This window comes from Mycena indigotica (genome assembly GCF_014461135.1).
Source record: "Mycena indigotica strain 171206Taipei chromosome Unknown Mind.scaff0011, whole genome shotgun sequence".
NCBI lineage: Eukaryota > Fungi > Basidiomycota > Agaricomycetes > Agaricales > Mycenaceae > Mycena > Mycena indigotica.
Genome location: NW_023503010.1, coordinates 146,916 through 173,944, shown reverse-complemented (window position 1 = coordinate 173,944; position 27,029 = coordinate 146,916). Strand labels below are relative to the sequence as shown.

General features: G+C 52.3%; 1 protein-coding gene across 1 annotated transcript; it reads left to right on the top strand.

The window, feature by feature from the left end:
* Positions 1-4,676: 4,676 nt before the first annotated feature.
* Positions 4,677-5,354, top strand: MIND_01152800 (Ribonucleotide reductase small subunit; the record flags this gene model as incomplete). Its single annotated transcript, XM_037368057.1, has 1 exon — positions 4,677-5,354. One exon carries the CDS (start codon positions 4,677-4,679, stop codon positions 5,352-5,354), a length of 678 nt encoding a protein of 225 aa, XP_037214983.1.
* Positions 5,355-27,029: the final 21,675 nt, after the last annotated feature.

Below are 27,029 nucleotides of genomic sequence, written 5' to 3'. Positions count from 1 at the left end.
TTCACCAAGGCTAGTTAATGGTAGAACTGTAATTTCAAAGAGGCAGGGCTATTCTAAGGTTGTACTCAACTGCGCTGTGTATACATTTGAAAACAGGACAGTGCCACTATGATCATGGTTGTCCATGCCCATGACATCAATATAGTGGGCATTCTCTTCCACTAATTATTATTATTCTTATTGTCAAATATGAGGTAACCATCTATCCTTACATTTGATTTAAATGGACTGATTAATGCTTGACTGCTGTTTTAGTTTATGATATTGAGATGGCTGATAAATATGGTACTAGTAGTTGGTTTGTATATTATGGTATTATTCCAAGTAGGGTTCTCTTGGGTCTCAGTTCTCTTGAATTTGCTATAATTTAGTGTTTTTCCTTGAACCATTTATGTGTAAATAACTACTGCTGCTGTTTATCAAGCTGCCTAATATAGTGAAGGCTTTGACAGACAGTGTGTTGTGGTGTGGTGTGGTGGTGTTGTGGTGGTGGGGGGGGTGTGGTGTTGTGGTGGTGGGGTGTGTTTTTGTGGTGGGCTGAAATAGTTAGTAATATTTGTTAGGGTTCGGTTAGCTGCCTCCTACCGGAGCGGCCTTGTTAGGGTTCGGTTAGAGTTTGGTTTGTTGTGTTGGTTAGGTTCGGTTAGTTGCCTCGCATGGAGGGCCTTGTTAGGGTTTGAGTTAGGGTTCGGTTCATACGTCAGTGTGTTGTGGGGAAATAGAAGGTTGTTGTTGGTATTTAATACATTCACATTGGTATAATACACATCTACTATAACATCTCATGCTATATTGTACAGCACCTTCCTTTCCTTTCTGGGTAGGAGACCTTGGATACCACATTCAAATATCCAACATTTTTACATTTGTCCAGCTGGGGTCCTTAAAAGCAATAAAAATATTGTGAACTTGATAAAATAATTACTGTGAGACTAGAGGCACTCACTATATCCCCCGGACTTGTCAGAACAATTCTACATTATATTACAGCTTTCCCATCTGTATATGTCACCGCACCTGTCACCTGGGTTATTGCTACCAAGCCTGTTGTATTATATTTCTCCAATTTATTCTGCAAGGGACAAGCCTGCACTTTTCTTTCCTTTCTGAGTAACAGAGCTCAGATACCATCCCTGAACATCCTCCATTTTTTGTATGGTCACATTGCTCTCTGTTGTGGCACCGTAACCCTGCTGCTGCTCAATACTATAGTGAAACTGCTCTATTATATTTCCTGAATTTATTCTGCACAGTCAAGCATTCACTTTTGGGTAGAAGGGCTCAGATATGTTCCGTTTGTTTACAGAATTTCTCATTCGATCATATGGCGCTCTGTTGCCCTAGTATAAGCATTCATAACCACATTTTAATAATGCTAACCGGTCTTATGACCAAGCATTAGAAATCATCCAAATTGCCTCAGGATGTCTGAAATGAATATTCCGACCCTTCCACCAACATCCGTCACATCCCGTGTCACCTCATTTGCTCTTGTGGGTCTTGCTCTATTATATTTGGAGACATTATTTTGGTATATTAAGTGCTTAGTTTCTGTTTCCTTTTTGGGGAAGACACCTCAGATATGATCATGAGAGGGTCACATGTGACATTGCTGACAGAGCCCGGGGTAATCCCTAGTGTTTTAGTGAATTTATAATGCAACACTTTATTGCACATTGCTCATTGATATTTAATACACTAGTACTTATTCAGGAGACGGTGGCAAATCACCAGACATGACTAAAGCACGTATTCCATGCAGTTAGGTAACTCTGCCATGGCAGTAGCCACATTTGCCTGGTTAGCACAATTTGCTATAATATCTCTTTGCCAATTTCAGTGTGCATTACCATTTATATATTTAGACCAATTTGTACTTTCCAGGGCCCATATACCATACAGTTGAAAGTAACCTACCAGGTCATCTGAATGCTTGTAACAGGCCTGCAGCCAAGTTGGCACAGAGATAATCTATTCCTAGGATTATTCCGCTCCCGGGAGGGGGGCTTAATCCAAGGGGGGCAGTGGATTACCAAGCTGTCAAAGTCACAGGGTACCGAACATGTTCGGTACCCCGTGACCTGTCAAAGGCACGTGCGACCGAACATGTTCGGTACCCCGTGATCTGTCAAACTCACGTGGTACCGAACATGTTCGGTACCCCGTGACCTGTCAAAGTCACGTGTAGGCGGCAGCCGCCCTCGCCTCGGGGCCTCGTTGGCGGCGGCGCAGCCGCCGCCCACACCCACAATGGCAGGTCACTCAGTCACACCTCAGATGTCTTTGCCATGTCCTCTACTTCATCCCTCTGGACATCTTGGACCAAGCGCATTGAGTCGGTGGCACCCGTGCTCGCTTATGATCTTCTCCGTGCGCGCCGCAATGGTGCGTCACGCGCTTTGGGCGTCTTCTCCGACTTACGCCAGGCCTCTAGAGGACCCTCCGTTCTACCATTGGATTGGGCGTGTACCTTGCCGTACCGCTCGCATCGCCGGTTTGATAGTCGGCGTAGAGGAACGTGAATATGGAGTGATTTATTATGGCCCGTTCTACTTTTTACTCCCCGCCACTACGCCTTATCCTTCCCCTCAGTCGATGACGGCACTGGCGTTGTCGAGTCGGTTCATCGCCCCGACTCTGACCCCGTTCCCTTCCCCGCTCTTGTGTCCGTAGGCAACCAAGCCGTAGTTGTCGGTCGGATTCTCACAGGCCCTCGTGGTGTTACTCTTCGAGTTCACTCCCTCAGTCTGCCTTTCCTTTACCGGTCATTCTTGCCCTTCTCACACCTCCTAGCCCGTTGCTCTTCTCCTAATGAAGAGCCCACCCATTTGATCCATGCAATTCACTTAACAAAGTACTATTACCACCTATCTTCGCCTTTTAGTTTGCCGACCCCCGACAATTTCCTCGCTCTCCTTTGCTCCTACATTGCCGCCTCCGATCTTACCCCTACTCTTGGACGCGTCCGCGCTGTTGGTAGACTCAGTGCGATGGCCGACCGCGTTGCTGCAGCTGAGTGGGCGCGCCGCACTTCTTCGTTTGGCCCTCCTCTAGCCCAGGAGGCCAGGGTTCGCCGCTTGTTCGTCTGGGCCGTTCGCAAGCTAGTCCAGCTAGATACTCTCGCACACCAACCCCAGGACCCAGAGAGTGACGATTTTTTACTTGTCCTTTTGCCTTCAGCTATTGCCGCTTCCGCTGCCGCCCCGATGCCGCCGATGCCGCTGCCGCCGCCGCCGATCCTGCTGCCGCTGCTTCTGTCGGCATGTCTTCGCCTCATTACTCTGCCCCGGCCTATTTAAATGAATGTTAGCATAGGTAGCATGTGATCTTCTATGCCTTTCTTTCCTCCACCATCGCTTTTTGAATGGACACGACTGCCAGAGTCCGTGGCCCCATTGTTTGTGTGCGACATTTTCCGGGCTCGTAAGAATCGTGCGTCTGTCGGCTACCGCCTTCGCATCCGAGTTCACTCCGGCCGTAGCTCAGCCTCCTCTCTTCCATTGGGTAGGCAGGGTACCTTGTCGAACAGTTAGGATCGTTGGTTGCGTCAACGCCGCCATCCCCCGCAGCAGCCTCATCCGCTACTCAGGTTCGCCATCTCTCGTCTCTTTTTCTTTTTAGCCCCTACTTCATGAGTACTTTTCAGTGACAGACGGCACTGCCGTTGTTGATTGTTTATACCGTCCCGGAACTCCCGATGCCACTTTTCAGCCCGTTGCAGGCCAGACTGTCGTCGTCATCATCGGGCATATTATCGAAGCATTCGAAGGCCGGGTACTCCTAGTCGACAACATATTCCCTGCGCCCTCAGTCCACGAGCAACGTCAACACATGTCACTAGTGTCTTTCCTTCATCGTCACTATTATGATGTTGCCTTCCCCTTCTATTTTCCCACTGAAGAAAACTTTTCTGCCCTGCTCAAGTACCACGTTGACACCACCGGATGTTTCCCAACTTTTTCGGCCGTTTTTTCCGTTGGATTACTCCGGGCAATGGCGGACCGAGTCGCTGCCGCCGAGTGCATTCGTCATGCTCCCCCAGGAATCTCGGACACCCCACATCATCGTCGTACCCGTCTCGTGTGGTTGTTTGTGTGGGCCCTAGTCCGTCTAGGATCTCCAGCGGTTGCAGTGTTAGAACACGGGGTCCTTCTCTGGTGATCATCTTAGCCGTCGTCTATTGCCGTTGCTTACCTTGCCATGTATTTCGTGTGACCATATACATTATATATACTTGCTTACATACATTCCCTCTCTTAGCTTGCCATCTGCCAATCTGTGCCCGCTTCCTCCATGGCCGCTGCCGCTCCACCGTCGAGCTTCAGTTCACCTGTGCTGGATCCCGTGTTGAGCGTCCTCCGACCGCCTTTTTTTTTTTCCCTATCAAGTATCCTGATGTGCGTCGTGGCCCTTCTCGATGTCCGCTGTTCATCACACCCCACAGATATGGGCGTTCTACAAGAAAGCACAGAGTTCCTTCTGGATTGCCGAGGAGCTCGACTTTTCCAGGGACTTAGAGCATTGGCGCTACAAACTTACTGGCGACGAGCGACTTCATCTCCCACATTTTGGCCTTCTTCGCGGCTTCCGACACCATCGTCAACGACAACTTACTCGAGCGGTTTTCTCGCGAGGTGCAGCTGCCAGAAGCCCGTTGCTTTTACGCTTTCCAGGCCATGATGGAAAATGTACATTCTGAAGTTTACGCGCTGCTTATCGACACCTACATCCAAGATGCTCAGGAACGTGTACGCCTCTTCCGTGCCATCGAAACTATTCCCTGCGTGCAGCGTAAGGCTGAATGGGCCCTCCGTTGGATCCAAGACCCCCATTCTTCGTTTGCCGTGCGCCTTGTCGCTTTTGCCGCCGTCGAGGGCATTTTCTTTTCGAGCTCGTTTGCTGCCATTTTCTGGCTCAAGAAACGTGGTCTTATGCCGGGTTTGGCCACCTCCAATGAATTCATCAGTCGAGATGAAGGCCTTCACACCGACTTTGCTTGTCTGCTTTTTGGGCACTTGCAGTCTCGGCCTCCTCCTTCCGTCATCCAGACTATCATCACAGATGCTGTAGATGTCGAAAAAGCTTTTCTTGCCGACGCCTTAGCCAACCGACTCTTGGGAATGAACGAAAAGTTGATGAGCCGCTACGTCGAATTTGTCGCTGACCGCCTCCTTGTCGCCCTCGGCAACGAAAAGGTCTACTGCGTCCCCAACCCCTTTGACTTTATGGATATGATTTCTATGGAAGGCAAAACGAATTTTTTCGAGCGACGCGTGTCTGACTATTCCAATGCGGCGCGCACTTCGTCCAGTGTTCCTGTTACTAAGGCAAAGTTGTCAGTGTCTCTTCTTTAGTATTTTATCCCTTTCTGACATGCATCTGTGTTTAGTGAGCTTGACGCGCATTTTTGAACTTTCAGTCGCATGCCTTGTTATTATTTTTTTTTTTTTTTTTGTCTTTGGAGGACAAAATATATGTTTTTCTCTTTTGATTATTCACCCATGTGACCATCGCCGCTGCCGCTGCCGCTGCCGCTGCCGTCACCATCATCAGTTGCTGGGGAATTCCCTAGTGATGTCATTGCATCTCGACTTCTCGTATATAAGCGTGTCATCGTCCGCACTTTTACTCTCGTTTCCTCTCTTTCTGCCACCATGTCGAAACGTTCCAGTTCTCCTTCTACAGAGTTGGTGTCCACCGTCTCGCCCCGTGCCGCTGCTGACGCGTTTGGTTTGCCAGTACCACTGGTCCCATGCCTCTCCCGAAGCGCCCTCGTTCAGAATGCTGCGTTACTTGCCATCAACCCCTGCTCTCTTGTTCAACGTCCGCTGTTCCATTTTGCCTGTTTGTTCGTCTCACGCGTTTGTTAGCGACGAACTTCGTCCTTCTCCTCCCAGCTCTGTCGTTTCTCCCCCCTTCGTACGTCTGCCTCTTGCCACTCGTTCTCACCCCTAACCCTCTTGTAGTTCGTCTCCTCCGGTCGGACCGCCATCCTTGCACCAGTTGGTTTTCATTTCTTTTTTCTCTTTTTTCCTGTTGACGCCTGTACTTCAGGGACCGTCGGGCGAGGTTCTAGGGTATCGTCCGCTCATGTTCCTCTTTGTTGCCTTACCCCTTTTCTCTTAGCGCTGATTATGCTCGTGTCGCCTCGAACCTTCCTCTGCGTGGCGGTGCCGCCAGTGCTTATCGTCGCGAGTATGCCGAGGTTTTTTTCGACGATCTCTTCTCCGCCGCCCCACAAGTGCATTGTCTGTTTCACCCGAGGTGTCACCGCTGGCCATTCCACTTCTGACTGCCCCTCTGGACTTGCGGAATCCCGAGTCGACAATACTTACAACAAGTTCTCCAAGAATGGCATTAACCTTCAGCTTCCTGACCGCGGCACTTGGTGTTTCATGTGCTGGATCGCTACTGCCGATGTACGTCCTTATTCGCCGCCTTCCCCTTTCTCAATATCTTTTCAGGGACGTAAAGACGGCTGGCATTCTGGATCCTACGGCAAAAAGTGTCCCAATTCCCGTATCCTCAAACCTTGGCTTTACATAGTCATGTTGGACCCTCAACCGCAGCCTCACCTGATCACCACTGGCCTAGTCCCTTCCGCTGTTCTCCATGACCCTGTCCCTGGTTTTGGGGCGTTCTGTCGTTGGGCCGAAACACCAGTCCCCCATCACCTCGGAAACCTGATGAACTTTCATGTCCTTGCCATGTATTGGTTCAGTACTCGTGTCCCTGTCGTTAATCTTCCCGATTCTCTTCGTGAGCTCGTTGTCGACTTATTCAATCGCACTAAGCAGGCCGACCGTGCCGCCTATAGTTCTGTAATGCCGTCATAGTTTATAAACATTCGTGTTTTTTATAATCAATCTCGCGTGACCCTCATTCCTGCCTCTTGCTTGCATTTACGATGCCGACTTGGATGCGTGAGTCGTGTCTCTTGTAGGACTTCTCGCCAGCTACAAGGCGGATTTTAGGTTTTGCCCATCTTCCTCTTCGCCCGCAATGCATTGACCCATCTGCCTTGTCCTCCGACCGCTTATCTTCTCCTTCAAGTCCGCAACGGTTCGTCTACCCAGTTCATTCGCAGTTCTACACACCTTTGCTTTGCCAGGCCTATTGGTCTCCTGTCAGTCTCACACCACCGAGGTCCTACCCTGCGTCGCTGGCTGTATACCCTCGCGTTTTTATGACGTTGTTTCGCCAGACTCGTTATTTGTGCCGCCTTTGTGTCCTTTTGGGCTTTGATGGCAAACATGCCTCGGCGCTCTGCCCCCGGTCGCCGCTCGCCGACCAAGCTTGCCTCTCGTTCGGCCCCTCAATGCTTCCAGTGCATCCAGGTTGGTGTCCTCGTTGTGGTTGTCTTCCGGTAAGTGTTTTTGTTCCGTAATCCCACTGCGGGCTATTCTTATTATTTTTAGCGTCATTGGGCTCGATGCCATGTCGACGGCTCCTGCTCCAACTCGGATTTGCTGGGTTGTCTCTCTTCCACTTTAGTCTCAGCTCATTGGCCGCGTTACTCGCTCGCTGCTTCCTGTCTCCTTCCACTTTGGGTCTTGCAATCGGACTCGGTCCAGTTGTCGGCTTTTCGTTTGTGGGCAGTCCGCCCCGTTCATCATGAACTGGGACTCGTCAACCTTCATCTCATTACTATGTGGTGGATCGACAAGACCTCGTTTCTTGCCCTTCGTCCTTGCCTCAAGCCCTTGATAGAGGATTTACGACGTTCGGTGATCATAGAGAATGCCATTTGGTTGGCGGCATCGGAGGCTGCCGCCTTTGCCGCTGCCGCCTTTGCCGCTGCCTCCACTGGTGACTGACTTCGTGTAGTTGACTGTGTCACATTTTACTTCTCTCTCTGTCTCTCTCCATGTGCTTTCGCTCCATTGGGCATGTCCTCTCTCCAGCGTAGTTGTCCAGTCTGCTGTTCTCTAGTCGATGAACCTTTGTCTTTGCATGATCAGCGCTGCCATGTCGAAGTCGCCGTCGTCACTTTTAGAGACGTTCCTGTCACTGTCCGTCGACACACAGATCATCGGTCCTTTCAGTGTCCAGCGTGCCCTTACAGGACAGACCGTGGTGTTACCCTGCAGGCATGTTCTTCCTCTTTACTTTGGTATTTTTTCTTTTCTAATCTGCTTCCCTCTCTTTAGTACCACTGCGACTGGCAGTGTCCTGGACGCTTTACCAGTTCGGATGTTCTCATGTCATCTCCTGATGCTTCGCCTAGTACCCCCGCCCAGACGCCGCCACAGCCGCTTCCATCGCCCCCTCCTCTGTCGGCCCCCTCCCACAAACTTTTCCCCGATTCACGCACCGTCACGTCTCATGGGAGTTACGATTTGCTGCGCTACGATCTGGTCATCAACACAGCACACAAAATTTTCATCTGCCTACATTGTCAGAGCATGCTTGATCCCGAGCAAGTCCATCACCATATCACTCGTTGCCACCTACCTCGTATTGCGGAACCACCTCCTCTAACCATGGTTCCCGATCTTGTTTCTCAGTTCCACCTTGTGTCTCACTCGGAGCTGCACACTTTTGTTGCACCCCCTGGCTCGCCTCTTCCCTCTGCTGCATTTGGTCTGGCCCTCTCGTCGGCGCATTTCTATGAGTGCGCTCGATGTCTCCATGCATTCTCCTCTAAAGCCAGCCTGCGTGTCCACTCCTGCTCCCGAGGCGCCTCTTTTGCACCTGGCCGTGTTGGCTACGCCCAACAGTTCTTGCCTGGTCAACACCGACCGTGGTTCCTCGTCGAGCTGCCACTCCTCACTAGCCACTCTGACGCTGAACTGTCTAGTGCCGTTGGTCGTTTGGACTTGGGAATCCCCAACTATAACGATGCAGGTCCTTCCGCACCCCTCGATGAGCGCAAGAAGAGCAACTTCATAGTCAGGGAGCAGTGGAACACTATCATAGATCATGTTACCCCTCAGCAAGCCCAAGAGCTTACCCGACTTTCCACCGCGGCAGATGCGCAGCATTCTCTTGGTCCTGTAGTTGTTTCGTCTATGCGGCGTTTCCAGTTGGTCATGTCACACCATCACGCTTTTGGCACCCTGCGCGACTTAGCAGACTTCGGCATGCAGTAAGCAGAGTGCTGCTCGTTTTGTCTCGTCTCACCCTAACGCTATAGCCGCGAGTCCCTCAACTCTTTTCATCATATCACCTTAGACAGCTGCGACAGGTATGGACGTACGTGGTGGGCTCTGATCTTCAACCTCTGCCGTCAAGTAGAGCCACCTGCGGGCTATTCCCCATCGTTTTCCTACCATCTTTCGCCAGATCAGATTTCGCCATCCGTCATCTATTGGACGTCCACAAACGACAACTGGCATCGCGCTCTTCTCCTTTGTCGTCTCCTTTCCTTGCCGCTGCCACGCCCTCGGTCGATGTCGATGGGGGTGGCAGTGATTCAGAATCTGACGCTGAGGATGAGAATGACGGGGCGGTCAGCTCTAGCTATCTCGATGTTCCTCCACCCTCATCTATGACCGAGTTAGAGTCTGCCATTCATCGAGTCATGGTGTCTCTCGTCTGCTGCCTGGCGACAGGCCCCCGCCGCAGCAAATTTTTCTCTCCTCTCCTCGTCTTCGTCGTCCTCGCCAGTCTTCGCAATGACGGCGGCCTTCGTCCCGCCACTACCATCACGCAGCGTATTGCTCATTTTATCTATGGGGGGCGCGGTACGCTGCTTCTCGAGATTGAAAATCACCTCGATGCAGATCCTACTTTGTCTTTTCCCGAAGTCCACGAGCACTTCAAGAAGTACCACCTTAGTGCTTTCCCTTCCCCTTTGTCTGGCCTTTTCCAGACTTTCGTCCTTCTCCGAGTCATCGCCAACACTGAAACTACGCCATTCATTGGACGCTGGCTCAATGCTGACCATACCTTGATCGACTGGGGTGGCAAATCAGTTTCTCTCGACGTTATACGCAGGCCCCTACGATGCTCTTTTGGAGGACATATCCGATATTATTTGCAATCGCCTCTTTTACCGCAAACCTATTCCCGCCGACCTCTCTGCCGATTTCTTTCGTGATCGCGTCCTCCTCGATCCGCATTCTAATGTTTCTATTGGGTTTTGCGCCTTAGACCTCCCCGACAATCATCTTTGCAGCTCCGATGATGTTAGCCGGCGATATATTCTCTGGCTGATCCATAACTGTCCGGATAATTTCGTACCTTTACCGGATGGCCAGATTCGTTGGCGGGAGCCCGGGCACGCCAAATTATGCAAGCGCTCGATGAGCTTACGTTAAAGATGGCTTTAGCCGCTCAGATCGGTTCTCCTTGCCTCTTCCGTGCCTCGGAATTGGCCAGTCTCTCGTTACGCCAGGTGGCTCGTAGCACCTACCGCAACTTTCAGATAGTCTTTCAGATCCCGACCTTTGTGTCAATTCTGGACAAGACTAGCCACCATCGTCTTGATGTCCGGCACATCCCTGCCTGTCCTCCTCCGCTTCTTGCGCGCATCTTTCTCCAGGCCGCTGTGTTCTTTCGCCCTGTTCAGATATCCATCGCAAAAAGCTTTTGTATCCCCCGCCTCCGCCGAACTATTTCATACGGCTTTATGGCCTACCCTGCATGGTACCCTGCGTGGATCGACTCTCTCATCAGAACTCGGGAGGATCACCGAGAGAACATTAGGCGTTCGCCTGACTGTCGCTTCCTGGCGTAAATTTGTTGCTTTCATTCTCAAGCAGCTCGTGACTCGCAATGATCTCAATCATGCGGCCTCTTTTGTGGATGCTATGGCCAGCCACAGCTCCTCCGTTGCCCGCAAGCATTATGATCAAGATATCGGTATTCAGTCTGGGGTCGACATTTCACATCTCCAGCACATCATGCTTTTATGCCGCGAGTGGCAGATCCTGATCGGCGTTGATCGCGGCGAACCGCTCCCAATCAAGCCTGTTGGCGGCGCTGCCGCCGTTGCCGCCCCCGCCTAGGCCCCGGACACCTCTCCGCTGCTGCTGAACCTATTGTACCTCCCGCTGGGCCTGCTACCACTCCCGACGCATTTCTCCAGTACCTTGCCTCTTTCCGCCAGGACCTCCTCTCTGCTATGGGCACTTCCATTCGTGCTGAATTTATAACTCAGCAGTCTATCTACTTCCCGCCGCCTGAACCCATTTATGCTTCGCATGAGTTGCGGCAAGTGTCCAATGTCGTGGTTCAGCCATGCCGCCGTGCACAGCTTAGAGTTCTTACTGGAGACCCTAGTGCGGAGTTCGTCTGTGTTGAACAGGCACTGTTCATGGAGAAATTGGCTACCAATCCTTGCAATCTACTAGCGATACTTCGGTGTGGTTCCGGTAAGACTTGGCTCACTCTTTCTTGTCTCCGATCCCTGGCACCCGGAAAACAGCTCATTTGGGTGATTCCCGTCTCGGGTTTGCAGCAGGACTTTGTTCGTTGTGCAACCTCCGCCGGCCTTGTTGTGGCAGAGTGGCGACCTGGTGGGAAATTCAATCCGGACGCCGATGTTATCTGGGTCACCATTGAGCATGTTGCGTTCGATGATTTTGTCTCCTTTGTTCGAACCCGTGCTCTTATGGACAAGATCTGGTGGGTGGCCATCGACGAGGTGCACAAGTTCTGGACCGACCTCCGCTTCCGCCCCGCCTTTGCTTCCGTTTTTGTCCTCTCCCGCCTTCGTGTCCGACTCCTCGCTTTAACCGCAACTCTTCCTCCGCATTTGTTGCCTGAATTCCTTCAGTTATCTGGGTTACCTGTGTGGGACATCATACGTATGCCCGTTGCACGAAGTAACGTCGCTCTCCATGTCCATCCCATTCTACCCAACACAGATCAGTTGGTGCTGGAGGCTGTTGCATTTGTTAATCGCACCCTCCCGTCGTTGCGCCACACCGAGCGTATTATGGTATTTTGCAGAACACGCTCTCTGGCGCAGCGCGTCGGGAGTCCTTGCACACAACGGCCTACCTTTCCATCAGGCCCGCCGACCGCACACCCGAACTCGTCGCGGACCTTAAAGCGCATTTTTCGGGCTGGTACGATCATGCACAACCCCCTGTGATGATATCCACTTCTATCCTTGGCACCGGCGTGGACTTCCCTTCCGTCACACACCGTTGTCCTTGTCGGTCAACCGTTTTCATTGTTCGACTATGAGCAACAGTGTCACCGAGTCTCGCGCGATAATCGTCGCGGCGAAGTCCATCTGTTCCCAGTTTCTGGCTTGGGCCGCTTCGAGGACGAGGACGAGTTGTCTGCTTTAGATTATGGGTGTGATGTGCTTTCGGACATGATATCTTCTGGTCACCAGTGTCGTCGTGCGGCAACTTCTGTCTGGTTTGATGGCGTCTACACCAACTGCATGACTACTCCCCGTACATGCCCTGGACCCGTCCAACTCTGTGATGTTTGTCAGGCTCAGACGCAAGCTATTCCTAGGCCGCTTACTCCTCCCGCTCTTGCGGACACTCGTATGGTTGTCGGCCGCCGACAGCGTTACATCCCGATGCAGCCTATAGTGACGGCACCCGTTGCTCCCCCGACTACGGGGCCTTCCACGCCTACATTGAAACGCGCCCGAGGTCCATCCTTTTCTGAGCCGGCGACAGCTGCCTTTTCTCGTGGGCCCCTTCTCCCTACTGCTTTCAAGCCGTTCGTTGCACTTTTTCCCTTTGACCTATTGTTGAAATTTTTTTCCCAGAGCTTCCCTTTTGGCTTCTCGTTCTCACACTGTGTTCCCCCCCCCTCCTCAGTGGGTTTTTTAACCCCCCTATTCTCGTCTGTCTCCTTGACACTCTTCCGCAGATATCCACCGCCTCCCCGCACAAGGTCGCCTATTCTGCAATCCTCTGGCGCTGATTGTCCGACTGTGTGAGTCCTTCTCTTCTTACCCTTTTGTTGCCTCTGCTCATTACTTTGCCTTCCCCTCCCTCCATCTCAGTGATCGGTTACTCATGAGCCGCGGCGATCAGTTGCTTCCTCGCCTATTGCAGCAGGATCATGTATGGCCTGTCCGTTCAAGTTCTTCGCGGCTTTTGGGCTGGGTGTATGGAAAAGCTGGTGGACCTTTGTCCTCGTTGTTGGGTTCTTGGCTGCCCTCCGCCTCATTCCCATTCCGTTGACCAGTGTGTTTCTGGTCCTCCCGTCGCCGACTGGTCTGGTCATTTTCGGCAGTATATATCAGGAGGCTATTGTTATGACTGCACTGGCGCCCAATGGCAGGACGGTTGGCACCCTGAACATGGATGTGGTGGCGTCCAGTCTCACTTTGTTTCGCTCTGTCTACGTCTGGCTGCACCATACCCCTCTTCAACTTCCTCTTTCCCGTTTCTCCCTTCTGTCTCCTCCATATTGGCGTGAACCCAAGTTTTGGCAATGGGCATCGTTGCCTGTACCGGACCATGGGCCGCTACGCCGGTGGCACTTACTATTCCTTTGGCTACTACATCATCGTGGCTTTCCGCTGCCGCCAGAATTACGTGTACTCTTTAATTCAAGTGATTTGTGACCATCGTGTTACTTTGATCAAACATGTCTGCCTCCGCCCTCCATCTCCTCCGAAATATCCTCGTCGCGGAGGAAGAGTTTTCTTGTCTCGTTGACTCAGGCCACCTCCTCAACACTCCGGAGACGAGGCTACGCTGTCAAATTGACGGTATTCGTACTCGCAACCGTGTCCCTCTTGCTCTCCGCGATCCTTCCTCTCGTCCCGATGCCGCCTCTGATGCCGCCTCTGATGCCGCCTCTGATGCCGCCGCCGATGCCGCCGCCGATGCCGCCGCCGATGCCGCCGCCGATGCCGCCACCTCGGACCCTCGTACTGTCAGTTCCACCACCCAAGTGCTTCTGTCCTAATTTTGCCTATGTTCCGCTACATTACAGGTTCGCTCCGATCCCCTCGCTTCTCTCTCCGCCCTTCGTGATGGTATTGTTCGTCGCTTGACTGTTGGTGCACGCTTGGCTGCTCCGCTCACCTCCCACTTCCTTTGCGACTCTATCCTTAATGGGCACATGTCGCTTTCTTCTCTTCCCATTATGGAGCAGTACCTCTTCCATCTCATGCGAGGCTACAATTTGCCCAGTTCTTCCCGCTTGTCTTCTGTGATCACCGTTATTGTTGTTTCATCTATCATTGCTAACTTTAACTCTACAAGGCATCTGTAATAGGACATATGGAGCCGTCCGACCTTTGCTCGTATACGTCCATCAGTGCTTTTTCGCTTCTCCATCGCAGCCAGGCCCATCTGGCCATTCCTCACTCCAATGATCTTGCTGCCTACGAAATGGTATGTCTTATTCCACCCATTTAGTGCCCCTTCATTTTGTTTTCAGCGCCTCGACGCTTTGCTCCATAGCCATTCTCTCTCCAATTACCTCGCCGTTCGCTTCTGTCTTTTGGAAGTCATTCAGTTTCAGCATATGTGGGAGCAGCTGCCTGCGTCTCATCGTGCAGTCCATAACATGCGCCTGTACATTTACTCTCATCCCGACCTCTACGACCCCTCTAATGGCCACGAGCATAACCTTCAGCATGCGTCCTCGCCTCCCCGTGAACAGCATCGCAAACACTTTATCAAACACACCCTGGTAGAACGGACGCTTCACCGGCAGATGGTCTACAAACTTTATCGCCAGGTAGGTGCGCCATTATCTATTACCTACTTTCTGGTTCCGCTCTCTCTCTCTCTTTCACTCTCTTTTGGCGCTGTGCCTTTTCATTTCTTCCGTCTTAGCAATCCCATTCACACGTTCTTTAGTTTGGCACCTCTTTTTTGTTGCACCCTTGGTCACATTTCCAGCTTTCCCCGCGTTTCAGGTCTCTCGTCAATTTATTTTTACCAGTTTTTTCCGCCTCTTCCTTTCGAGCAGCTGTGCGTGCCAGGGAGCCAGGTAGCCATGCGGTCCTCTCAGCAATTCTAGGAAAGATGATGTCCTCTTCGGACTTTGACGTATTTTTGGCTCGTCTTGCAGACTGCCGGGATCGTGTCTATCGTGCATCGTAGACAGCAACAGCGATTTCTTGTTTTATTTTTTGCAATCTTCGTTCTTCCTTGCCACGTGCACTCAGCCCGCCAGCTGTCCTCTGGGCGTCATTATCGTGAGAACCCGTCTTGCGTCTTTCCTCCACGTTGCAACCATGCCTCTTGTTCGCATTCTCTCTCGTCTTTCTTCTGCACTCAAATATGCCCTCGGTCGTCTTGTGGCGGGTAGCGATCGTACCCTCATGTCTGTTCCCCTCAGCATGCGCAATTTGCAGCACCGGGCTATTGTCGACCTCCCTGCATACATGCCTTCCCGCCAGGTCCTGGACTGGCAGGCAGACGTTCGGTTGCTCCCTCATCCTACTTGGACTCGGGTGACAAGAGTTACTCACTACAAGACGGGTGACCCATCCCAGGGCACTCACGAACTTTTGGGTGTTGATGTTTCCACTACTCTTCCCACTGGGGAGCAGTTTTCCACCAGCTACAAAATCCATCGTACCTCCAGGCGCGCGCTGCATCTATCGACAGCTCGGATTCGTGCTTGGTTGACCGCCACCCGGACAGCGTAGCTCAGGATAGGGTCCATCTGTTCCACGATCCTCAGGCGATTCCCATTGGCGCAAGGCAAGGCACACCGCGCTACTCTTGCCAGCCAGACTCCAAGGCCAATATCGACAGTGGGCCGACAGTCCAGTTTTTGCCTTCTGCTCCTTTCATTGTCCACTCTATGACCTACGACGATGGAAGTGGTCCCGACATTAGCCAGCTTTGCTCGGTCGTCGTTGCCGCCCACCAGCGTCAGAAGGCCTACGACGCCCTCACTGCGTCCTGTTTTAACTTTGCTGCTGCCATCTACAACCTTCTACGGTTCCTCTTTCCTCCTTCCGCCACAGTCCCTGGAGGATTGCAGCAAGGTACCGTGTTCCGCCTAGTCAGTCAACCAGCAATCGCCAGCACCTTGTACATGGTTGGTGCCATACCTGACCCTCCCACGGAACACGACATGCCCACTCTGCTCGCGCTCTACACCGAGGCGTTACAGGCCTCTGCGGACTTCGTTTCTGAATCAGCTGCGCGTGATTTTCATCATCAGGATTACCCCAATGTCATCTCCGACCGCGACTATTGGCAGCAGCGTGCCCTCCGTGCCGAAGTAGTAAATTCGGCACTCTCATCGCATCTGGACTCTCTTCCCTCTGGGCCGCCGTCTGTTGTGTAGGGCTTGGGCCACTGTGACGCTGGTACTTGTCTTCTACCCTTTGTTGACGGTAGTGAGCCCGTTGGTTTTTGTCGTTGTTCTTATTGTCCTTGAGTTTCCCTTATAGACACTCACTTAGCCAGACGCAACAATATCATACGCTTTACCCTCATGCTCTCTTTGTTCCCCTCCTACGCTCTGTCCGCCCTGGCCACTTTGGCAAGCGTGATGACTGGCATCAAAAAAACAAGACAAACAAAATGTCACATAAATAAGGTGCTGTCATTCGACATTCATGGCCCTCGGCCTCTTCTACTCTTCGTTCTCTTCGTCGCTACTGCTCCACCAGCTCCCCAGCCATTCCCAGTCGCCATCCTTCATCCTGCGGTGCCTTTGAAGGGACTTTCGTGTGTGCACAGTATTCTGCGTGCCGTGTGAGTCGGCCTCGGCACCGCGCCAATCGATCCACAGTTTCGCGGCCCAGGCTTTCCACTAGCTCTCTTGTGCAGTCCTGATAGTCCTCGCCGTTATGGGTGCAGATTGTGATCGTTGTCGCGCAAGGTAAATCTGCGTCTTTAACCCTTGCTAGGATTCGGCGCAAGCTCTCCCATGGGTGTGGCAGCGTCGATCGTTCACTTGGTTGGTGGTGGGTTATTCTGTATGGCAGTTGCGCTATCTGGATGTTCTTCATCTTAGACATCTTCGTCGTCCTCAGCACACACGCCAGCACTCTTTCATCCGCCACTCTCAGGTAGCTTAGTCTTGGCGCCATCTCGACAATTCCTCGGCATTCGCCAGGTGCGGCAGTTTCCAGTCGTCCGATATCCAGCTTTTCTATCGTGCTTCCTCTTTCCTCCAGTAGGCGCTGTACTCCGTTGCACATTCTCCCTTTCACGCTCACGCATTTTAGCGGTGTGCGGCCCAATTCTAGTCTCTTCAGTAGCGCATCGTGCAGATTATCTGTCCTGTCGTGTCCCAAATTGGAGATGTGCAACGAGTGGAGCATCGGTAGGAGACGTCTTCGTTCCCTCTTGTTTAGTTCTTCAGCATTTCCTTTGCATCTGTTCACGTCCAGTCCTAGAGCTTCTAGTGTCGGCGGCAGTTGTTGGAGGATATCGTCGATTGATTTTGTGTCGTGTGCTCGGGCCGAAGAACAAGTACAGGTATCGTAGGGACGGTAGACATTGCAGTGCCTTCATTACTTGCTGGTCGCTGTCGTCTTCGCATCCTTTCTTTATAGCATATTGCCTTGACGTTAGGTATATTGTGTGTAGTCGTCCCCACGTTTTAGTGTCGTCTTTCAAGATGCCCGCTACGTCTTTGCATGACCAGGTCGCCAGCATTCGTAAATGGTGATGCAAATGTTCACTCGTTTTGAGTGTCCGCAGTCCCTGGCGTCCTCCGCTAGATTCTTCCAGTAACACCATCGTCTCATACAGCACTTCCGTTGCCACCTGTCGCATGCGACGGCAGCTCCCGATTAGACTAGCTAAGCTTCTCGTTGGAAGTTCAGGGGCGATACCACAGCGAGTTCTGGTGGTATAGTGTTTAGACTGGCCATTCTTGTCAAGTTTCGCCACGTCACGTGTCCTTCTTGCCCGCCATTCGTGGCTTTATGTCAGGGTGTTACTGTCGAAGCACATTGCTGATCATCTTACCCCCGTCTCATTTTTTTGCCATGTCCTGCTCTTTTGCCTCGCGCCCACTTCATCAAACTAGGATCTTTGGCGGTCAAGCCATAGTGGCGTCGCGGCGGCGTCACGGCGGCACCCGTCACAGCGGCATCACGGCGGCACCCGTCACAGCGGCATCACGGCGGCACCCGTCACAGCGGCATCACAGCGGCACCCGTCATAGCGGCATCACAGCGGCACCCTTCACTGCGGTAAGTCCTTTGGCCGAACTCTAATCCGTTTACAAACCATTAGCGTGAGTAATCATGTACAATAAAATACAGTGTCGTGTTGTCCCAATCCGCCCTCTCCTCGCCCTCAGGCTGTGTAATAACACTATGGAATTCCCTAGTGAAACTGTTTTACCTTGTTGTTTCGTCCTTACTCGTCCGCATTATCTTCATCTGTCGACATTTCCAGTGTTCCTGGCTCTTCTGGTATTCCTCCCGTTACTCTGTGGTATTTCTGCCAGGACGTTTCGTGTTTGCAGCCCTGGCCAGAGCACGTTTCCACTAGGCGTGCCCGTGTATTTGCTGGTACCCCTTTGCTAGCCATCCGTCGGCCCAACTCCTGCCCTTCCGGTCTGAAGTCGTGCAGGCACACGCTCAGTGTTCCCCCTTTGCCCCTTTGACATGTCTTACGCAGTAGGCCAATCAAGCGGTCCACCGGCACTTTGCTGCGCTTTGTCCATACCACTCGAGCGGGCAAGCATTCGACGTGGATGTGCTCCAGCCTGGTGATGTCTATTGCTCTCCCGACGTCCTTCAGCGCTCCTGGCGTTAGCACCACTATACGCTTCAGTTGCGGTAAGAGGCGTTTTATTCTTCCCCCTTTTGCTACCATGTCTTCTCCCGCAAACTGCGTCGCGTCATCACGGATGTCCAGAGTCTCTACGTGGCCTCCCGATCTTTCCAGTATTCCCATCGCACCCGTGCACAGCTTGCCGCTTAGCGTTATGCTTTTGAGCTGAGGTCCGATTCGCATGTCCACGCAGTCGCCCGACATCTTCGTATAAAATTCGGACAATGGTCGGTCGTCGGTGCCCATGATACTGAGTGACTCTAGACTATTCCATCTCACTTTTGTTCCAATTGGACCCTTGCAGTACAGGGCGCTGGCGGGGCAGTCCGGGATATGTATTGCGAGGTGTCGTAGTTGATTAGGACTTTGTACCACAGCTTCGAGGATTTGCGGTATAGAGTAGTCGTCGGTGAAGTGCAGGCAGAGTTCTTCCAAGCTTGGGATCTTGTTCAATGCCTGGATTACCGAAGGGTCGTTTACCACCGGCTGTGGCAGTTCCAAGTGTAGCGTCTTTAGCTTTACCCATTCGTCGCCAGCCCTCCAGATGTGTTCCTTGAGTCTTGGATTTACCCATGTCGTCAATGATTCTACATGCCGTTTTGTAGATGGCATTCGGTCGAAGTGCTCCCAGCCTTTCCTTCCTTTCGGGCCTCGTATCAGTGTCGTGTGCTCGTATAGCTCTCGTAATGCCGCGCTATGCCAGAATCGGTTTGCAAGTGCCAGATTCTGTACGCTGTACGGTGGTAGCAGCTTCGTTATTGTGGTTGCGACCTCGATAGGTACTTCCTTCCAGGTCATGGTCGTAATACCTTGAGTTATCCTGCTTTGGTCATCAGTTTACCATATTGTCTGTCTGCCGACCATTGCCTACGCATCACTGCCGACAATTGTGCGGCAGTCACTGACGATTCGTTGTCATAATAACATACAATGTCTTCCCTTTTTCAGTCCGTGTCTCCCCATCCTGAGGATTCCTCCAGCTGCTGCTCCATTACTCGTAGGTACCTTTCGTATGTCGATTCTTCTCCGCATGGACGGCCAAAGCATATATTCACCAGTCGTTCACGTGCGTCACCCACCCCCGCCATACCCGCCAACCTCTCTTCTATTTCCCTTGCGCTCGCACCCACCCCGTGAAGGCAGAGGCCAACTGTTGCCTTTGACGCCCGTTTCTTTACATTCTTCAGCAGGCTAGCCAATCGTCTTGTTGGGACTTTGGCGGCGCTGTCGTTTCCTCCGTCGTCCACCGCAATGCGTGTGACGTGGATGTGTCGTGGTGCGAGAGGTCGGTAGACCTTCCCAAAATGCGCAGCGCATAGTCACTATCCACGACCAATTCTTCCAGTTTTGGTAGCCCCTTCAGCATTTCGGCCAAGTATAAGCTCGCTTCCCCCCCGCCCGTTCCATCCGCACCCCGCGTATGTCCAGTCTTGACACCCATGCCCCTGTCCTTTCTAGTACGTGCAATATCACTCTTGACTCTGTATTGCCATCCAGTGATATCGTTTTCAGGTTTGGTCCTACGCGCACGTCCACCCAGTCCGCGAATAACTCGTGGTAAAACTCTGTCAGCGTGTTCTCGTCTCCGCCTGCTATCGTCAGACTTTCTAGTCCTTCCCACTGCAACGCGCTTGGCGGTCGCTTCCCTTGACTCTGTAGTGGTGTCTTGACGCAGTTTGGCAGGTGGATGGTGAGGGATCGTAGCTGTGGTGGGCAGTTGATGGTCAGGTCCACTATGTCCCCCATAGAGTATTTGTGCCCGTCGAAGTGCAGTAACAGTGTTTGTAGACTTGTGAGTCTCCCGAGAGCTTTCATCACGGCGCCCGCTTGCCTCCGAGTGCATTGCGTTCGTCGTGGCAAATGTAGCCACATTGACGCCAAGTTATTCCAGTCGGCAGGCCCTTCGCCAATCTGTCTCCAGATGTCGTCGCACATCCAAGTCGCTAGCCAACGCACGTGCGCTCTGGTCGATTGCGTTTTTGCCAAGTGCCCCCAACCTGCGGTTCCCTTCCTTCCAATTGGCAGTATCACGTGTCGGTACATCTCCTGGATTGTTATTTCGTACCAGAACCGGGACGTTAATGCCAAGTTCGCCAGACTGTAACGAGGCACTAGGCTTGCTATTTCCAGAGCTAGCTCAGCGGGTAGGCAGTAGATGGTCATGGCAAAGTGTCAAGGCGTTCTTACGTTACCAGTCTCGTGTCAGTACTTCTATTTGCGGTTACTCCTCTTGCCGATCACTGCCGCTGTGCCGCCTTCCGTTACCTCGGCCCTTATGCCGCTTACACAGGCACTTTTGCACTTCACTTCCTACATTGCCTTGTTTTGTTATTATACATCTTTCTCCCACGCTAGGTTGCATTAATCTGACCAAGCTTCAGCCTCGTTCCAATCTTCAACCGCTATTGGCCATTGTCTGTCAGCAAGTCGGTAGTGCGCGGCCCATGTCGATTCGTAACTGCAGGGATCGCCGGTGCATATGTCCGTCAGTCGCTCCTCCAGGCCCCGCGGCAGTCCTTTTGCTCCCAGTCTTTCTCGTATCTCGCTAGCGCCTGCTTTGGCGTTATGCATGCAAGCGCTCACGCTACACGTAGGCCCCATCCGGTCGTCCACCTTGACCAGTAGCGTCTTCAGTCTGTCGATGGGTTTTTGTTCATGACGCGGCCAGCTCGCCTCGTTGGGGATCGTCGCCACGTGGACGTGTTCCAGGCCTGCCAGGCATACTCTTTTTGAAGCCACGCGTAGCGAGTAGTCGTCGCTAACTGTGAGTCCCGTGAGCGAGGGCACCATGTCGATTATTTTCTTCGTCTCTGCTCCACTCTTATCTTCTAGTACGGGTAAGTGTCGGATGTCCAATTCCCTCAACTTTCCCCCCGTTCTCTCTAGTACTCTCTCTACTCCGCACCGAAATTTCCGCAGATGGCTAGCGCTCGCAGCTGCTCGCCGATTTGTGTGTCCAAATAGTCGCCGAAGAAGCCCAAGTAGAATTCGTCTATGCACCTGTTGTCGTTGCCCAGCAGGCTCAAAGCCTGCAGGTTCGGTAGCTCCAATGTGCGGCTGCCAGTCGTTGGTTTTCGCCCGCGTTTGTTGTTGCTCGTCGCTCCCTCTATGTGGATAGCCAGACAGCGGATTCGGCAGCTAACGTGTACTATCATCTCGAAAATCTCTTCGCACGTATAGGCACCAGTGAACAGTATCCACAAATTCTCTAGCTTTGGAAGCCGGTCGGTGCCTGAAAGCAATAAGCCCGCACAGGCATCTTCGCCAGTTTGTCGCGCAACTTCCAGTCGCAGAGTCGTTAGGTTTTTCCATTTCTTGGGGAACTCCTCCAGTGACAGGCTTAGTTCTTGTCTGAATTTCGCTGTCAATGTGTGGACATGGCGTCTGGCCCATTTATCTCTCCGGAGATATTCCATTGTCGCGTCTCCAGAAGTCCCGTCGGGAATCACTGTATGCCGGTAAAGCTGTGCTGTCGTAGCGATTCGCCAGGCCGTGCAGGTAAGCTAGGTTCCTCAGCGCATACAGTGGTAGTAATTCGCTGATACTGCTGGCAATGTCTAGTGGCAGGTCGTAGATCGTCGGGCATGCTTCGCGCCGTCACGTGTTGGCCAGGACTTTATCTCTGTTGTTATTTTACTTTCCGTTTCTTCTATTCTCTACTTGACATTCATTCTATTTTTGCTTCTGTCTGTCGCTCCCCGTCTTGTATTTTGCTCTTTTTTTATCTTTCCCCCTTTCGCCGCCGCGCCGCCGCCGCCGATTCTGCCGCCGCCGCCGCCGCCTTTTGCCGCTGCTCATTCGTCTTCGTCTGACGAGTCGTCCCAGTATGTCTCCTCTGTGTATTTGCGTCTCGACAGCCGATTGTGAGTTGTCCACGATGATTCGTAGTTGCATTTATTCCCGCCGCACACATCCACCAGTCGCGCTAAGATCTCTCTCGCTAGCCCCTTTGCACCCAGCCGGTCGCGGACTTCCTCTTTCGTGGACCTCAGCTCGTGCATACACACACTCACTGTCGCGTCGCCTATCGATGGTGCGGATTCTTCTAGCATCTCCGCTAGCCTGTCTATCGGATTCTTGTCAAATACCGGCTGCCCTTTTCTCCCTGGCACGTTCGCCACGTGAATATGTCGCAAGCCAGACAAGTCGCTCTCTGCCGCGAGCAACATGAGAGCCATGTCGTCGCCGATGATTAGCTCTTGTAGCTGTGGTACGCGTCTCATCACCTCATCGAACCTCACACTGTCCTGGTGTCCTATGCCAACCTCTGTCGATCGCATGTCGAGCTTCGTCACATTTTGCCCTGCTCGTTCGAGTATCTTCATCGGTCCATGCAGTCTAGAACCAGAGAGTGTCAACGTTTGGACTTTGTTTCCCACTCGGAGCTGCACGTCCTTGCCGCATAGTCTTGTGTACACCTCATTCGTTAGGTCTTCGAACGCACCCATAAGACTCAGAGATTCTAATTCTGGTAGGTACAATTCCACAGGAGTTGATTGTCGGCGTCCCTCGCGGCTTCGATAACGGGCCCGAGCTCTTTCGATGTGTATTTCTAGAGTTCGGATTTTCCGCGGGGCAGCGGCTGATGATTCCCAATATGTCCTCCACTGCGTAGTCCCAGATGAACTGCATAGTTAGGGATTGCAGTGTAGGAATGCGCCCCATGTCGTGTATCAGTTGGCTTTGAACGTCCGCGATCCTCTTCGAGTAAGTCTCGTTGACCAAGTCGATGTGGAAGGTGGATAACTTCTTCCAGTCGTCGTACGCGTTCAAGCTAACACGTAGGCTTTCGCTGAAGTAAGCCAGTAGAGTCTCCGTGTACTGTCGCACCCAAGTGTTGTCTTCCCAGTATTTGAACGTTGGGTGGCCCGCCGTTCCGCTGTCCCACAGAATCGCGTTTCGATACAACTCTGGCGCTGTCGTTCTCCGCCACGCTTTCGATGTCCGTGCCAGATTCCTCAGTGCGTATAGAGGCAAAAGCCTTAGGATCATTGTCCCAAGCTCTGTCGGCAGACTCTCCATTTCACGCGGGCGACGGTATGAAATTGGTTGGGTTACAAGTTTGTGCGTCACGCTCACATAGCGGCAAGCGGCAAGCGGCAAGCGGCATTCTGACTCTTGTCGTTTTTCGACAGTTACACCAATTTTATTTCATTTTTACACTCACTGTCTATGCGCTGTCTTCTTCTGAGCCCTCGTCCCAGTCTTCCTCCTCTTTGCAGTCTCGTTGTACCAGCCGTTCGTATAGTTCCAAAGATGACTCGTATTTGCATGGGGCACCCGTGCAGATATTCGACAGGGATCGGTCGAGTTTTTCAGGTAGTCCCTTTGCTGCCATGCGTTCCCTTATGTCGGGCGTCGCCCCATCTCCATTCGTGTACGCATACGCTTACTGTTGCGTCAGGCATGTGCTTTCCTGCTTTTAGCAGCAACGCCCTCAGTCTTGCCGCTGTTTTGGCCTCGCTAGCGGGTCGCCCAGGCTCTGGCGGGATGTTGCCCACGTGCACGTGACGCAGCCGCGATATTCACCTTCCTCATTAGTACGTGTAGTGAATAGTCGTTATCCACAATCAGTTCCTTAAGGGATGACATCGCGCCCCACAATTCTTCGCAGTGGCTCTGTGTTTCGCTCGCCGAGCACTTTCAGCAGCCGGATGTCGAGCTTCTCCACACTGGCCCCCAGGTTCTCCGTCAGCCTTGTCACGCCGCTTGCAATGTTGCCGCAGATGGTCATCGCTTTGAGTTCTTCGCTGACATGCAGTGGGCTTGTGTCGGTTGAGATCCCGAGGTAAAACTGGTCCATGATGTCGTCAGAGGTGCCCACTAGATTCAGCTCTCGCAGGCGCGGCAGCACGATCGCATTTTCCCGTCCGTGTGTGTCGTTAGTTTCGTCCCCTGCGTTGCCGCTCTCGATGTGAATGGATAGTGATAGTATACGTCTCGGGATGTTTCCAAGAATTTCGAAAATTTCTTGGATTTGGAACCCACATACGAAATGCAACGTCAGGTTCTCCAGTTTCGGCATGACTGTGGTACAGTTTACCATTGCGCTTTGTATCCACATCGGCACATCGCAGTAACTGGGCCCGCTCATTTCGATTCGCAGTGTCGATAGGTTGCTCCAGTCTTCCGGGGCTGTGGTGATTGCCAGCTTAAGGTCTTGGTCCATACAAGCTAACAGACTTTTGACGCAGCTCTTCGCCCATTTATCTCTCTCTATGTACTTCAGGGTTTCGCCACTATGTGCCTCGTTGGCCAGCACCACGTCTTGGTAGAGTTCAGCTGTTGTCGCTCTCCGCCATTCCTTTGATGTCCGTGCTAGATTGGCCAAGGCGTACCCGGGCAGTAGCTTTGCGATGGTCATTTTCAGCTCTGGCGGTAGGACGCCGCTCCATGTCATGTTGGCAAGACGTTGGCCTTCTGTCACCGTCACACCATTTTTTAATTTATCTTATTTTCGTCTATGTCATACATTTGCCTGGTAAGTTTTTTTTCATTCCCATGTTCCCCATGGTGGGTCATAATCGCATGGACTACCTCGACATATACTCCACAGCTGTTGCTCTATCCCTTGCTTTATCTCCATCGGTCGGTGGATGCACGCGCTCGTCCTCGCTGAGGGCATTTCTTCTCGTATTGTTCCCAGCACTGCCGATAACTCTCTGTTTAATCTCCTCTCTTCCTTCGCTCGCCATTGTTGTGGTCCTGCGTTTGCGATGTGGACGTTGCGTACACTCGAAGGCATTCCTTCAATCGCGAAAGCACGTAGGGTCTCAGCGCCGTCTACGACAAGTTCCTCCAACCTGGGCACGGCTCTCGTGACACAGCCCAGTGGCACCATGTCCTCTTCATCCCATATATCCACCAGGTGGATGTCTAATTTCGTTACGTTCGCCCCCGCTCGTTCCAGTACTCTCAGTGCACCGTCCGTCAGCGTTCCGCAGAGTAAGAGCGCTCTCAGTTCGTTGCCCACTTGTAGATTGGCGCGGTCTCCGAATAGTTTGAGGTAGAATTCGTTCATAATGTCTGCGAATGTGCCCCGTAAGCTGAGTTCCTGCAGCCTCGGGAGTGTGGTCGCGGGCCAAATTGTTTCTCCGAAATCTCCCTCGGCGATTGCGTCTCCAATGTCGATTGTCAGGCAGTGGATTTGGGAGGGCGTCTTGATTACGAGTCTGAGAATCTCCACGATCGTGTGGTTTCCCTTGAATCGTAGTCCGAGATTTTTCACTGTCTCTATATTCGACAAGCACTCTATTGTCCTCCTTCCTGTGTGCATTTGCATTGATTCTTGTGTCTGTGCGTCGAACGATATGTGCACCGTCGTTAGGGTTCTCCAGTCTTCCTGGCCACTCATCAATGCCGCCCGTAGGCTGTCGGAGGAACAAACTAGCAGTCTTCTGACAAGAGCGTTCATCCACCTGCGTTTCGCCATGCGTTCTAGCGTCGTACTTCCTGTTGGTTCTTTCCGAAGTATGGTGTTTCGATAGAGCTCTGCTATTGTCGTCCTCTCCCATTCCGTTGACGTGCATGCCAAATTCACAAGGTCCCGCGGCGGCAGCAGTCTTATTATTCGCAATCCGAGCTCTGGCGGTAGGTCTTGTATTGCAGCCATTAACACTCGATACTGGGGGCAGTCACTTCAATGAAAGGCAGATGTTTGTTGTGCCAGCGGGAGATGGAGATGGCGGCAGACGACAGTCAGATCACGTGGCCGCCGTCACACCATACATACCCTCTCTTCTCGCTACTCTCATCTTTGTTCAGATCTTCCAGGCGCGGCAATCGCAGTTTTGGGATTTTCGTTCGTAATCGATCGCTTGTTACAAGGTTTCACAGCGGCACTGTCCGTGACAGGCAACATAGTGCCGCCCCTTGCTGGGACATTCCCCAGTACTTTGTACACATCTTGTTTTTTGTATCTGCTACCCTAAGCCTTTACGTGTCGCTTTCGCTATCGTCTTCCGTCCCTTTGTCCTCCGGTACGTCCTGCCATGCCTCCTCAGCTAGGTGCCCCATTATTGTACCAAAACTCTCGTATCTGCATGGTCTCCTACTTTCAGTCGGCTCCTTACTTCCCTCGGCACCCCTTTCGCCGCCATCCGGTCTTGCAGCTCCTCCTCGCTCGCTGTTACTTCGTGTATGCACATGCCGAGGGTCGTTGATATTTGTAGCTTCTCTGCGCAGCCCAACAACTTCGTTATTCTTCCGAATGGGCTTCTGTAAGCGGTCGTCAAAGGGTATGCCATGTCGTCTACGTGGATATGTTGTATTCGAGTCAGGTCGGTCCCCTCCTGGATGAGCCTCTGCAGGTCATTGTCATGCAGTAGTATCTCTCTCGCTTTCGGTGCTGCCGCAATAATCGCACCTGTCGTGACTTGTGTATGGTACCAG